The sequence below is a fragment of the Schistocerca serialis genome, chromosome 6 (genome assembly GCF_023864345.2).
Source record: "Schistocerca serialis cubense isolate TAMUIC-IGC-003099 chromosome 6, iqSchSeri2.2, whole genome shotgun sequence".
In the NCBI taxonomy this organism is placed as follows: domain Eukaryota; kingdom Metazoa; phylum Arthropoda; class Insecta; order Orthoptera; family Acrididae; genus Schistocerca; species Schistocerca serialis.
This window is the reverse complement of record NC_064643.1, coordinates 409,216,786-409,232,854: the sequence shown is the minus strand read 5'-3', so window position 1 is coordinate 409,232,854 and position 16,069 is coordinate 409,216,786. Positions and strand designations below refer to the sequence as shown.

General features: G+C 37.4%; 2 protein-coding genes across 6 annotated transcripts in view; one reads left to right on the top strand and one right to left on the bottom strand.

The window, feature by feature from the left end:
* Window positions 1-2,883: 2,883 nt before the first annotated feature.
* LOC126484227 (modifier of protein aggregation 4) lies at window positions 2,884-4,594 on the bottom strand. The gene is made up of 3 exons (XM_050107643.1): window positions 4,451-4,594; window positions 3,757-3,880; window positions 2,884-3,438 (listed from the first exon to the last, which is right to left on the bottom strand). The coding sequence occupies exons 1-3, from the start codon at window positions 4,455-4,457 to the stop codon at window positions 3,372-3,374; spliced, it is 198 nt and encodes a 65-aa protein (XP_049963600.1). The 5' UTR covers window positions 4,458-4,594; the 3' UTR covers window positions 2,884-3,371.
* Window positions 4,595-4,698: 104 nt separating this feature from the next.
* Window positions 4,699-16,069, top strand: part of LOC126484226 (peroxisomal membrane protein 11B) — a 135,153-nt gene continuing 123,782 nt past the window's right edge. For 3 of the 5 annotated variants that reach the window (XR_007587824.1, XM_050107642.1, XM_050107641.1), the window contains exons 1-2: window positions 4,699-4,954; window positions 7,350-7,465. Coding sequence is in view for 2 of the 5 variants with exons in the window: in XM_050107642.1 (XP_049963599.1) it covers window positions 4,899-4,954; window positions 7,350-7,465 (172 nt within the window). In the remaining 3 variants the exon portion in view is untranslated. Of the gene's footprint in view, window positions 4,955-5,297; window positions 5,420-7,349; window positions 7,466-16,069 lie in introns of those variants that run through there. The other 2 variants (XR_007587826.1, XR_007587825.1) reach the window with 2 other exon arrangements.

Here is a 16,069-nt window from a genome sequence, read left to right as displayed (position 1 = left end):
AATTAGCTTTGTTGATATAACAACTAGATTTTTTTTGTTTTAAATTGGGAGATTTTCCACTGGTGACCTGAAAACTTTCAGTATTACAAGTGTTGTGTTTCCTGATCCACTATTGTGGCATACCATTCAAAGGATATTATTATTTATTCCCTCCTTCAGGCCACAATTTATTACAACAATGCCTAACCAATTGTGAGGAATGTACAAGAACAACTTTCTCCACAGTGTGCTGAATACCACTGCTTCCATTTGTTCACGACACGTTACCCATTGAATATGTGTGAACATTGTTGGTCGGAAATTTGTTCATCACATACCTCCAGCAACTGCTGTTTATGCTGTAGGGACTCAACATATAAACCATGTCAAGGAACATATTTAGAACCTATCTAAATAAAGAGTCAATTCAGTTTGAGTTGTGCTTGGACATCACTTTCAGTATTCGACTTCTAGACAAAAATGCCATCAATATTTTTGATCTTTCAAACTCCATTGTCTCACAGCACAATCTTTAATGAAAATGCAGATCATATCAACAATGCACTTAATAGTGAAAAACTAATAAACCAGAAAATCAGTAGATTTGGTAATTGAACCTCCTGCAGAATCATCTTCAAGGACTTAAAGTCCCTGCTGATACCTTAAAAAGTAAATGTTAATTGGGGCTTACAGAAAATTCTCATTTTAAATAAAATTCAACAGACAATATCAGTAGAAAATATAAAAATAATCTCTATGTGATCTCTGTTCTATTTTTGGGCAGAACAATATGCAAAGACATACATTAGTCAATCCTGAATAAGATGCCTCTTTCAAGGATTGTTAACTGTGTGACAAACACTGGCATTGATTGTAAACATCCCTCTATTCTTATAGCATGTATACATCTGTTCAATAAGGCTGATACAAACAGCATTCTGGTATTCATGGACATTTTTTTAAAAAAATCTACTCAGTGACTGGTCTCACTTAAACATGTGAACTATTAACAATAAAACAATAGATTTAAATTTTCAGTGAGTAAAATACGAGTATCCATTGTAACACAAAATGGCACATAACATTCGAAGATGAGTAACAGCTGTGATGCCCAAAGGAGCCCATAAAGCTGCATAAATGAGCAGGCAATTATGGGGTAGCTCTCCTACAGCACACTTTTATTAGCAAATGATATTATGGTCTCTTAGTCAAAGCATAGTATCACTGGTCTACCATATAATGGACATCACAGCAGAGACACACACTCACTGATCTTGCACTTAGAATGATGTCACGACTTACGACACTGAATGTGCAAATGTAAATAAACGTGAATATGCTAAAGTGTTACTTCAAGATGTCCAATGCAAGAAAGTAAGCTGTACTGTACCCGAACCAACAGACAGACGATGTAAGTAATAGTAATGACAAAATTTGATGTAGTCATGCCAGTATTATGCAAAAATTATAAGACAGAAAAAGTTCTTATTCTTTCAAAATAGTGGTTACCTGCCATCACTTACCAGTTGTAACTTAGACATAAGTTATGCAATTTTTAAGCAGTTTTAGGGGAACAGCAATTGAAAGTACATCTGGAAAAAAACCAACTGTTTTTTTTGTAATACTATCAGCCATTTAGATACCAATATAGTATGAATGATCAATGTGGTTGTAACTATCTACCACACTTCGTTCATGAATCCCCTACATCTGATCATGAAAGCAGAGTGGGTCACAGTACATCTTAACACAGGGAAGCTAGTGTTAGAAAAAATGCATAAACTCCTTGTGACTACTCAAAGTAAGGTTCACATATAGAATTAGCAGGGAAGCCACTAATTTGAAAAATGTACTACTTTTATTACAAGAGTGCTCTTTCCTACTGCAGGTAATATAATACATGACCATACTAACACGTACCATGAACCTACATGGAAGAATAGAAACATGTTTATAGTGAATAAATTTGTCCCACAATTTATAAGTGTGTTACAGAAGGTAAGTTTTCAGTTTATTTTGGGCTTATACGGTTTCAGAATTTCACTTTTCTTACATTACATCTGACTGGAGTTTGCACTACAGTAAAGAAAACCTACAGACTTATTAATGTCTCAGTTTAATGAATTGACTCTATACAACTGTCCAGAATTTGAAGAACTGTGTATTCTTTAACAGCTGTACAAATTTATTGTTTATTTTCTACTGGTTTCGATTGTAGGAACTAGCTTCAAAACAGGGGAGGGGGACAAATCCGTACATTATACGGATACGCATTTCAACTTTCACTGGATGAATAAAAAACAGTCTGAATCTAAATGTTTTGTAAATCTGATGGTTTTCAATTTGTCATCTGGAAAGTTGAATTGCATATCCATCCAATGCAAACTTTGTTTTCCTTCCTCTAAGATGACTGCTATGACGAAAACTGGTAGAAAATAAATAATGAATCTATACAGCTTACAGCAAACATGCAGTTGTTCAAATTATTTGTCTATTGGTTTACACTCTAACACATTTTGACACCTGCCTTTCTCAGCTTGTGTTATTTAACATTAAGTTTTATTCCAAGAATGACTACAAGAGCTAATAGTTTTGGAAAGTTTATCACTTCACATTACAACATTATTACCTCTCTTAATCATTATTCTTACCAATAATACTTCATTATTGAAATATCACCGAGAATAAACATATGTCACGAAGAAACAAAAGTTTATAACAAATGGAGTTTTGCAAGGGCAAGGCTCTAGCAATATACAGAACATTCACGAGTTGCTTCTGCAGATTAAAACTGTTTACTGTAAATGAATCTTCCTTTCAGTTTGTAGTAGAGAAAGAAAATGCTCCCAACAAAAATCTTACTACTTTTTCTTACCATGGGTGGGTTGAAGTACAACAATCATGTAACACTAATGAGATTTATTAATTTTTGGTACACTCACAATAAAAAGAATTTGTAAACAATATTAACAACATCCAACATTACATTAAAAATGAGTAGGGTATCTTACTTACACAAATGCATTTTTAAATTTACTATTATCAAAGCATTTAAGGATGAACCCATTAGAAAAAAAAAAAAAAATCTTTTATACTTATCCACATGTGCATATCTTTATTGAATTGGAATATTTCCTTACAGTTAAATATTTATTGAATTTACTGCACCTTGCACACAGAACAAAACAAATGTGTTTAGAGACATATTTATTTAGGCACTAATGCAATCTTTATTTCTTGACAGTCATTTTTATTATAAAAGTAGAACAAATGCGAATTTTCATCAATTGCCTCAGCATGCCAAATCACACTGGAAGAAGAGATCCTGCCATCAAATGTTAGTAAAAAATAATTTTTTGGTAATAATGTAGAAATGTCAGTAATAGTTATGTTTAACTGGCAGCAGCACCCTCCTTTTGAAGGGCTTTCATTTGTTTTTGGCGCATAAGTTCTGCATCCCTGTAACAGTGAAAGGTTTCTTTTATGAGCATTTTGAACCAATAAAAACGTTTTCCTCGATATACAAATTATCTCTTATTTGGAATGGAATGAAAGCGATCTGGTAACATTCCAACAGGGTGGCAAGTGTTCTTTGAAATCTCACCTCCCAGAAGGCAGTAGTAAGGATTGCCTGGCAAAAATTTTAATCGTATGTTACTGATACTCTCATGACAGAAGTATCAAGTACTAGCATCAATGCCACGCAACACAAAAAAGGCATTAACATACATTACAAATTTCCTCGAGAATTTTAAGTATTATTTTCAGGATACTAACCTTTGTTTGCGCTGTTCAAGTGACAGGCCTTTATTAGAATCTTTATCATTTGCACCTTTCTTCTTTTGTATTTCTTGCATTTTCTTCTGGTTCTTCAAACGTGCCAATTCACGCTGGTTGCCACCTTTTCGCCAACAGAAATATATTATAACATGAATAATAAAAAAAATCCAACCTGAAGACTCTTTAAAATCTTTATTACAATCCGGGCGTTCATTTCCTACAATCCAATCTGCCTAGCGTCGTACCTCCGTAAACGAATCTATGCAATGCAGTTTACAAACTTCACTTTATAATAAAAACTACGTTTAATAGTAATTTTCACAGCTCCAGAAATCAAAATCAGGTTCTAGTGCCTCTTTCAGTAAACAACTCTAAAGAATGTGTAGCATTGACGTAGGACCTTGAACAACAACTTTCACAACATTAACAGTTATTTGTGAGAGAGTTACACGCAATCAAGGCTTTCTATATAGAAGGTTATTTCACTTTTACTACACATTAAATCAAATCCTCACATTACAGATACAACTGAAAGCACAAGAACAATAGTATACCATCACAAACATTCCACGGAAGCTTTTTGTGGAAAGATCTAGCAAAACGTACTGGAGACATAGTGAGAGTTTCACAATTTACTAATTTTAAATTGAAAATTGATAGAAATATTAACAACAAGCAGAACTAGACTTACGGGTCATTTTTACTTGGTCTCCGACTATCAAGCAGTAATGAAAAAAAAAACCAAATTAATGGCTGGAGGCCACCGACGTCAACTACGTTACTGTACTGGAAACACTACCCAAAGATAACGTTCGCGGCATCTAACGCCCAATAAATATATGTGCAAAGACGACAGTAGCGACCTCAATTCCGTTTGAAGTTGCTTCGTCGATATGCTGACGGTGGCTTGAGGTGGTATTATATCGTTGGTTTACAACTGTCAAAGATCTGTCCGATTCGGATGAAAACCAAAATTGTACGATGTAGCCGGCTAACCTAACCGAAGTCGAAAGTCCTGAGGTGATAAGATATTGAAACAGATTACTGTGGCTATATAAATAACGACAGTCGTGGATATTTTAGAAGCATCAGTTGTCTTTTTCATCTGTTTATTTTTGATTTATAAAGTAGTGTACGCTATGGAGGTAATTGTTAAGCTAAATTCGCAAACAGCCGGCCGCGATAAACTTGTTAGGTGAGTTACACATTTAATTAAGCCCTATTTACGAATTTTATAACATTTGTCATTAATCAGTTTTACGAAAATAGTAAGAGCATAAGTAATGTCAAGTATGTAGATGTAGACAGTTCATGGTATTTATTATGACAACGGATTTTGAGCCTTTGAAATCCAGCGAGGGAAGAATATATTGGCACTCGAAAAATTACTCCTGAGCATGTGAAATTCTGTTGACTTAGCAAAAGTTTAAAAAAAAAAAAACTTTCGAAATATGTGACTAGCTGATGGCGTTTGTGCAAGTTACATATCTTCTTAGTATGAACTAAACTGTTAGATCAAAACTTCAGCTTCACGGTGCCTTTTATCAGTATGGGTGCATTGCACTAATCGTAAATAGTTGAGGTTATACAGAAGTGGCCATATTAGTATGATAAAGTTGCATGAAGCCCAAATTTTATTGAAAATTATGATAAATTCAGTGTAAGTTTACAGTGTGGATTCCATTAGTCTGTATTAACATCTTGGCCGCATTTAGGCGTACTTTCTACTAATTTTTAATCTGATTTTCATCCTAACTGTTGCCCAAACATTTTCGGTTGGGTGCATGTCGGGGCTATTCCCAGGCCACGGGAGCACAGTGACACCATTTTCGTCCAAAAGCATTCCCAGACTCTTTGCTTTGTGGCATGGTGTTCAATCATGCATAAAAACAGTCTTCGCCATTAAACCATTCCCTACCCTGTTGCAGAAGTCTCTCTTTTAACACTTTGAAATATTGTCCTTGATTCATAGAACTTTTAACAATGAAAATGTACAGGTTTCCTGTACCAGCCATGGGGGAGGGAGGGGGGACACTCCAGACCATAATTGAAGAGGGGTGGGTTGCTTCATAGTGTGGTGTACAGTTTTGATGAAACTTCTGTGATTCCCTTCGCTTCTCATACTGGCTGCTTTCCTCTGTGATGCAGAACATTGATTGATTGGTGAACCACCCCTAAAAGAAAATATTAAGCCTTTTATTACTACCACACCTTGTATCACTAAAAATTTTAAGTGACAGTCCTATTCATAGGCAAGTTTTGCTAGTTGTATAGAGTATATCCACAAATGTTCAAGATCATCATTTGGCAATATCAATAGTTCAATTCTGTGGGGATTTTCCTCAGTTTAACTGCTTTGAGGCCGTTCTTGGAGTGATCTTGGGCTTAGGTTGGGATGGGTGCACTGACAGGCCAATGTTGTACAACTCTATCCTTCCAGTTCTAGCTGACACAGTCATTCCATAATAATCCAGCTGCACAGAGAGTTGGGGTCTAGTGCAGCAGGGGATACAACCCGTCGGCTTTGGACAATGACGTCACAAGTCGCCAGATAGCAGTTTACCATTTTCGCTTTTGCTGTTATGTTTCAGTTTCGTTTTTTTACTGATTGCTTAATAAAGTGGATCTGTTTATTCTATCTCGTGAGTTTTTTTTTTTTTTTTTAAAGCCAAAAAACACTTATCAGCCACTGAAGGGAGCTACAACACTAAGAAGAATCGCTTCTCGATTGGCGACTTGTGACGTCAATGTCCAAAGCCGACGGGCTGTATCCCCTGCTGCACTAGTCCCGAGAGTTGTGTACTTGTAGCTTTATGATTGGAAATGGTGATATTTTGTCAATTTTTAGTGAACTCTAGGGCTCAATGTTTGTTTTATTCCACATCTGCCTGTGTGTTGCTGCTGATCAACAAAGTTTTTGGATTTATGTTTTTTAATATTGATCACTGTCTGATGTGAAATCCTAGTCTGAAAGCAATTTGATGCTGTGTGTTGCACCTTTCTGCTAAGTGTCCTAAGAGTAGTGGTTGTTGTGGATGAAATATTTATTCCTACACATAACATCTAATTGTATGACTCCAAGTGAACTGAATTAAATCACTCACTTGGCCCCTGATCTGTTACATGGATTTAATTCTAAGTAGTTCACTGAAGTAATCAGCAATAGAACAACAGATGATGGCTAATATCCCCAACAATCATTTTCATTGTAACACTGAAAAAAATTCACCTTAGATAATGTAACTAGGGCTGCAAAAACACCTGGTTTTCAGCTGTCAGTCATTGTAGCCAACCTATATAATTAAACACTCTCTAAAAATGCTGAAACTTGGCGCCAGACACCGCACGTGCACATCAGAACAATTTTATCAGGCCTGGTTATGTAAAACGTATATCAAACACAGAATTTCAAAACATGTTGATGCTACAGCTTCACCATAACAATTTGGCCACTATTGTATCCTACAGAAGTAGTCTACATGGGTCGCCCCTGCTATTTAAAGTGTAATGTGACTCATCCCCAAAGACTATTCTTCCTGATAGGATTAATAAAAGGTTATGAATGAATGAGTGACAGTGTAATTTTTCAGGTTACTGCAGTATACGAGCAAATTCGCTTGGCATTATATGCAGGAAAAGCAGCATAGCAAACAGTCAGTAGATCGATTAAAGGATCTGGAGTACACATTTAGTTCCTTCAGAAAATGTAAGTATTTTTCACTTAGGTGTCCTAGATACCATGCAGCTCATATTGTAATCATCAATAAACATATAATCAAATGAATGGTGTTTGTAACAAGCTTGTGGAATCATTGTTTCACTGTAGAGCTTGTCATTTTTCAGTGATATCTGGTGATCATGTAATACCAGGTACTGGGTGATTTGAACCAGTGGTAGGACACTGGATTGTTGGTGAGGAGGACAGTGATCAAATATCTGTCCTGCCACCCGCACTTATGTTTTCCATGAATTTCATAAATCATTTAAGGTAAATGACCAGATATTTCCTTTGAGAAGGGTATAGGCAAATTCCTCCCTCCCCTGTGCATTTCTGAGTGCACCCTTGCATACTAATAAAGTATTGTAGCGGAGGTGAAGGGTATGATTGAAAATTTTCAGTGTGGCTGGGAGTTGACAAAACCAATTAATGTAATATCAAGAGATAAGTTGCTAAGGTGCACATTTTCTTAGGTATATTTTGTATAATATACTCCTCCATTTTCCCCAGGTAGAGTATCTGAAAACTTCCTTTACTTATGCTGAAAATAGCTTTGTTATTATGGAAGGTCTTTGCGTCAAGACACTTGTTTAAACTGTGATTTTCTCACCACCGTGATGTAATATTGTAGGCTGTGTTGCATGTTCTTCTGTATATGTGCTTAGGTTAAATCAGTGTTTTGTTTCTGAAAGGCTGTTAGTACGGATTTGACACTGAGTTGTAAGCATCCTCAAAGTCTTCAAATCTTGGACAGAGTAGTGATTTGTACTTGCCGCTCCAGTCTATAATTTATCTTTTGAATAGCAATATAAGCTCTGAGTTTCAAAATATAAATTTTACTAAAGAAAAACTATTTGCTAGTCAAAAGGTCTTTGTGGTAAAGCTTTCCACAGTAACAAGTCTAGAGCAATACTAGATATCCAGTTAATAGCTTCAGCTTCTAATGATAAGATATGGGAGACCTCTGGGCTACTAGGATTGAATGTAATGTGAGTTTATAATATTAGTGAACATATGCCTTCCCATAATCATGACATAAAGCTTGTCTTATATTTGATGTTCTCCGTAAAATTTGCTTCTTGTACAGGGTGCCACAAATAACTTACACTATCAATGATTCAATTAGTGCTAAGCAGAGTAGGTGAGGTATTAATGCTATCATATCTCTAATTATGTATTATGTTCTTAACTTTTTGCAATTAAGCAGATTCAGCTCATTCGAGCTTATATAAAAGTTCTGGAGGGAAGGAACTTTTGAATATGACTCAGTTATTTCAGCTGTTTATCACCATTGTCTTAACAATCATTAACAGTGTTTGAGTCAGACATTAAAGACTATCAATGTGGTGTTAATCTTCTTTAATAACTCAGTTATAAACAAAATTTTCTCATCAAATATTCAGAACATTTCAATCTGTCTGAGACATAGCATTTGTTTGACCCCGTATCCTGCCCACGTATAGTAAGACAGAGATTTCACCAACTTTGAGACCCAATACCTCGTGGTACTTATTTATTGATTTATTTATTTTATTTTTTAAAGTTAGATAACTTGTACAGCGTTTAGTGCTCTTTTTAATGATAATAATAATTATTATTTCTGTGCTCATTGGAAGTTGAAAAATTGTCAGTCAGCCTAAAAAAACTGGCACTCTTAAAAAGTTCAGAGTTACATAGCTCCTTCAATAATTAATAGATGTCAAATACATAGTACATCTACAAGTTGGTCTTTCAAAATTTATAATTTGATGTTGCTAGCTATTTTTGTAAAAAGGCTAAAAATTGGGTATTTTCAGTCCCATGTTGTACAAAAGTATCTGCTAGTGCCTCTCATTGACTAACACTAGCATTCAGTGTCAGAAAATGAGGGCCAAAGCTGGACAAGTCACAGAATCCCATGTGCAGTACCGGTTTTCTTGGCACCATGCCACCCTGTTTGCTTACAAATAGCTATTATTTTGATCTCAAATGTTCTGTGTAGTCTCTCTCCTTTTTTTTTGTGGTGGTCTACACCAATGTGAGGATCCATCGCGAATGCCAAACATAAATGAGTACGTATGTAACCTAGCATACTGATTTTGTGATTAATATTAGTTAGCTAATTAGCATAATTCAAAATGGATGTTAATTAATCAATTAATAATGATTATCCTGTAGCTGAATGTACTGTTGGGTGCAAATTGTCATCAAAATACCACCACAGCCCACATTATTTGAACAAAGGAAATTGTTGGTATTGTTTATTCGAACAAAATTGGACTCATTTCTGTTAGCCAGATGGGATGTTCAGAAATCAATTTAATTCAAACAGTGCTTTCACACTGACAGCAAAGCACTAGAAACTAGTATCTTAACACTATAGGACCTTATTGAAAAACTCTCAAGCAACATTTGGAGGCTAACAGGCCATCATTTTGTTGCGAAACATCAAAATAATACTTAAAGTTAATGAAGACTGACTTAAAAGAAACAGAATTGATAGTTCTGATGGACTTTGCTGAATACTATTCATTTGTAGTCAAAGATGCTGCCCAGGGCTTTCATTGGGAAAATTCACAAGCCACAGTACATCCATTTGTTGCTTATTGTGTTGATAATGTGGGCTCCATGCAAGCTGTTAACTGGTGCATGATTTCCAATGAATTGCAACGCCATGCAGTGTCCGTACATGTGCTTATTCAAAAGTTTATCGAATTTTTGGAGGCTTGAGCAAATGTTACTAAAATATACTACTTCACTGATGACTTGGTTTCACAATATAAAAACTACAAAAACTTTATGAAATTATCCAGCCAAAAAAAATGATTTCAATATTGGGGCTGAATGGAACTTCTTTAGTGCAACCCATTGGAAATCTCCCTGTGATGGAGTTGGTGGAACACCTTAATGGTTGGCTGCACAGGCAAGCCTCCCAAGACTTCATCTGAACAGATATTGATGTCAAAGGATCTCTTCAACTTCTGTGATCAAATTGTAAATGAAATTTAATATATTTTTGTCACAAAAGCTGACATAGAAGTAAGCAGAGAGTTACAGGAAGGAAGATGGCGAGAAAGCAGCACGATGGCTGGAACTAGATAGCATCACAAATTTGTACCATTTGAGTCAAACTTAATTTGTGTTTGCAAAGTTTCCAATGATGTGATATATTTGATGCCAGAATTTCTGACGCCACTAGTCTGTATTTTAAATTGCCTCAACTGTCCCCAGGCTGTTACGTTGCCTGTGTTTATGACAACAAATTGTGGATTGGCCATTTTGCTGAAGTTTTAGTTGTGGAAAACGATGTGGTGATAAGATTTATGCATCTGCTAGGTCCTGTGCATTTGTTTTATTGGCCAGAAAAGCAAGATATAGGTTTGCTTCCAGAGCAACACCTAATTTGCATGCTCCCTGCCCCTTCAGTCACATCGTCTGGCCACTTATGTCAATTTCCAGAAACCCTACTGGAGTAAGTGGCTTGTAAATGTAATAGAATGTGAAGAAAGATTACTATCAATCAAAATCAAGCCGTGGTCATTGGCTCGGGAACCCTGTAAGATACCCAATTTCGGCAAGAGAACCTAGGATAAGATGCTAAATCATTGGCTTGGGAACCAGGCAGACACCCACTTAAGGCCTTACAATTCGAGTAAGAAACAAAATTATAGGCTTGGGACCTGGACTAAGAAACCCACCTTTGGCTGGTATTGCATTGGTATTGATGATGATGATGATGATGATGATGATGATGATGATGATGATGATGATGTTTTGTTTGTGGGGCGCTCAACTGCACAGTTATCAGCGCCCGTACAAATTCACAACCTTTCCTCAGTCCAGTCTCGCCACTTTCATGAATGATGATGAAATGATAACACAAACACCCAGTCATCTCGAGGCCCTGACCCCGCCGGGAATCGACCTCGGGACTCCGTGCTCCGGAAGTGAGAACGCGACCGCGAGACCACGAGCTGCGGACTGCATTGGTATTGGGCATGACCCCCATGGCGATGGGGATAGTATTTAAAGTTTTTGAACTGGTAGCGACAGTGTCACCATGGACCAAAGCAGTAGAATACTGATAATTTCTAAATAAATAAACCATTGAAAGAAGTCTGAACCAAAAAAGATAGAATTTGAATGGAAATGCTCCTTACTTTTATAGTACCAAAGAAGGAAAGTTGCTACTCACCAGAGATGCTGGGTTGCGATAGGCACAATAAAAAGATTCACACAATTAAAACTTTCGGCCATTAAGGCCTTTGTCAGCAGTAGACACACACACACACACACACACACACACACACACACACACACATAAATGCAATTTCACACACGTCTGCAGTCTCAGAGCTGAGACCACACTTAATTTTACCCTTTTCTTAAGGCACTGTATGCCAGCGTTGATCAAAAGCACTTTTCTAGGAGGCTCAAAACATGCTCTTTCTAATGAGAGTGGTTTTAAAACATTTTAGAAGATACTTTTGTGCAACATTGGATTGAAAAATACCCAATTTTTAGGCTTTTTACAGAAATCGTAAACTTTACGCTATATTTGTAAAGTAACAAAAAGAGCTAGCAACATCAAATTATAAATTTTAAGAGAACAACTTGTACAAAAACTAAGCATAAAATTTGATTCTGTTACTTAATTATTTAAGGAGCTCATATAACTTAGAACTTTTGACCTTTTCTAGTGTGCCAATTTTTTAGGCTGACTTTACACAATTTATCTACTTCAGGTGCACACAAAAATAAGTATTATTATTACCGTTAAATAGAGTGCTAAAAGTTGTACAAGGTAGCTAAGTTTCGTGGTATTAAATCAAAGAGATATGTTGTTGTTGTTGTTGATGTGGTCTTCAGTCCTGAGACTGGTTTGATGCAGCTCTCCATGCTACTCTATCCTGTGCAAGCTTCTTAATTTCCCAGTACCTACTGCAGCCTACATCCTTCTGAATCTGCTTAGTGTATTCATCTCTTGGTCTCACTCTACCATTTTTACCCTCCACGCTGCCCTCCAATACATCTACACCCAATCTATACTCCGCGAGCCACCTTACGGTGTGTGGCGGAGGGTACTTATTGTACCACTATCTGATCCCCCCTTCCCTGTTCCATTCACGAATTGTGCGTGGGAAGAACGACTGCTTGTAAGTCTCCGTATTTGCTCTAATTTCTCGGATCTTTTCGTTGTGATCATTACGCGAGATATATGTGGGCGGTAGTAATATGTTGCCCATCTCTTCCCGGAATGTGCTCTCTCGTAATTTCGATAATAAACCTCTCCGTATTGCGTAACGCCTTTCTTGAAGTGTCCGCCACTGGAGCTTGTTCAGCACCTCCGTAACGCTCTCGCGCTGACTAAATGTCCCCATGACGAATCGCGCTGCTTTTCGCTGGATCATGTCTATCTCTTCTATTAATCCAACCTGGTAAGGGTCCCATACTGATGAGCAATACTCAAGAATCGGACAAACAAGCGTTTTGTAAGCTACTTCTTTCGTCGATGAGTCACATTTTCTTAGAATTCTTCCTATGAATCTCAACCTGGCACCTGCTTTTCCCACTATTTGTTTTATGTGATCATTCCACTTCAGATCGCTCCGGATAGTAACTCCTAAGTATTTTACGGTCGTTACCGCTTCCAATGATTTACCACCTATGGCATAATCGTACTGGAATGGATTTCTGCCCCTATATATGCGCATTATATTACATTTATCTACGTTTAGGGAAAGCTGCCAGCTGTCGCACCATGCATTAATCCTCTGCAGGTCCTCCTGGAGTACGTAAGAGTCTTCTGATGTTGCTACTTTCTTGTAGACAACCGTGTCATCTGCAAATAGCCTCACGGAGCTACCGATGTTGTCAACTAAGTCATTTATGTATATTGTAAACAATAAAGGTCCTATCACACTTCCCTGCGGTACTCCCGAAATTACCTCTACATCTGCAGATTTTGAACCTTTAAGAATGACATGTTGTGTTCTTTCTTCTAGGAAATCCTGAATCCAATCACAAACCTGGTCCGATATTCCGTAAGCTCGTATTTTTTTCACTAAACGTAAGTGCGGAACCGTATCAAATGCCTTCCTGAAGTCCAGGAATACGGCATCAATCTGCTCGCCAGTGTCTACGGCACTGTGAATTTCTTGGGCAAATAGGGCGAGCTGAGTTTCACATGATCTCTGTTTGCGGAATCCATGTTGGTTATGATGAAGGAGATTTGTATTATCTAAGAACGTCATAATACGAGAACACGAAACATGTTCCATTATTCTACAACAGATTGACGTAAGCGAAATAGGCCTATAATTATTCGCATCTGATTTATGACCCTTCTTGAAAATGGGAACGACCTGCGCTTTCTTCCAGTCGCTAGGTACTTTACGTTCTTCCAGCGATCTACGATAAATTGCTGATAGAAAGGGGGCTAGTTCTTTAGCATAATCACTGTAGAATCTTAAGGGTATCTCGTCTGGTCCGGATGCTTTTCCGCTACTAAGTGATAGCAGTTGTTTTTCAATTCCGATGTCGTTTATTTCAATATTTTCCATTTTGGCGTCCGTGCGACGGCTGAAGTCAGGGACCGTGTTACGATTTTCCGCAGTGAAACAGTTTCGGAACACTGAATTCAGTATTTCTGCCTTTCTTCGGTCGTCCTCTGTTTCGGTGCCATCGTGGTCAACGAGTGACTGAATAGGGGATTTAGATGCGCTTACCGATTTTACATATGACCAAAACTTTTTAGGGTTCTTGTTTAGATTGTTTACCAATGTTTTATGTTCGAATTCGTTGAATGCTTCTCTCATTGCTCTCTTTACGCTCTTTTTCGCTTCGTTCAGCTTTTCCTTATCAGCTATGATTCGACTACTCTTAAACCTATGATGAAGCTTTCTTTGTTTCCGTAGTACCTTTCGTACATGATTGTTATACCACGGTGGATCTTTCCCCTCGCTTTGACCTTAGTCGGTACGAACTTATCTAAGGCGTACTGGATGATGTTTCTGAATTTTTTCCATTTTTGTTCCACATCCTCTTCCTCAGAAATGAACGTTTGATGGTGGTCACTCAGATATTCTGCGATTTGTGCCCTATCACTCTTGTTAAGCAAATATATTTTCCTTCCTTTCTTGGCATTTCTTATTACACTTGTAGTCATTGATGCAACCACTGACTTATGATCACTGATACCCTCTTCTACATTCACGGAGTCGAAAAGTTCCGGTCTATTTGTTGCTATGAGGTCTAAAACGTTAGCTTCACGAGTTGGTTCTCTAACTATCTGCTCGAAGTAATTCTCGGACAAGGCAGTCAGGATAATGTCACAAGAGTCTCTGTCCCTGGCTCCAGATCTGATTGTGTGACTATCCCATTCTATACCTGGTAGATTGAAGTCTCCCCCTATTACAATAGTATGATCACGAAACTTCTTCACGACGTTCTGCAGGTTCTCTCTGAGGCGCTCAACTACTACGGTTGCTGATGCAGGTGGTCTATAGAAGCATCCGACTATCATATCTGACCCACCTTTGATACTTAACTTAACCCAGATTATTTCACATTCGCATTCGCTAATAACTTCACTGGATATTATTGAATTCTTTACTGCTATAAATACTCCTCCACCATTGGCGTTTATCCTATCCTTGCGGTATATATTCCATTCTGTGTCTAGGATTTCGTTACTGTTCACTTCCGGTTTTAACCAACTTTCCGTTCCTAATACTATATGCGCACTATTTCCTTCAATAAGAGATACTAATTCAGGAACCTTGCCCTGGATACTCCTGCAGTTTACCAATATTACGTTAACTTTTCCTGTTTTTGGTCTCTGAGGACGGACGTTCTTTATCAACGATGATAATGTCCTCTCTGGTAAGCCGTCGGGTATTTTATCGTTTCGCCCAAGGGAGGGTCCCTCTAACCAATACTAAATTGGTGATCCCTTGATGCCTCAGAACATGTCCTACCAACTGATCCCTTCTTCTAGTCAAGTTGTGCCACAAACTCCTGTTCTCCCCAATTCTGTTCAATACCTCCTCATTAGTTACGTGATCTACCCACCTTATCTTCAGCATTCTTCTGTAGCACCACATTTCGAAAGCTTCTATTCTCTTCTTGTCCAAACTATTTATTGTCCATGTTTCACTTCCATACATGGCTACACTCCATACAAATACTTTCAGAAACGACTTCCTGACACTTAAATCCATACTTGATGTTAACAAATTTCTCTTCTTCAGAAATGCTTTCCTTACCATTGCCAGTCTACATTTTATATCCTCTCTACTTCGACCATCATCAGTTATTTTCTCCCCAAATAGCAAAACTCCGTTACTACTTTAAGTGTCTCATCCCCTAATTTAATTCCCTCAGCATCAACCGAGTTAACTTGACTACATTCCATTATCCTCGTTTCGCTTTTGTTGATTTTCATCTTATACCCTCGTTTCAAGACACTCTCCATTCTGTTCAACTGCTCTTCCAAGTCCTTTGCTGTCTCTGACAGAATTACAATGTCCTCGGCGAACCTCAAAGTTTTTATTTCTTCTCCATGGATTTTAATACCTACTCCGAACTTCTCTTTTGTTTTCTTTATTGCTT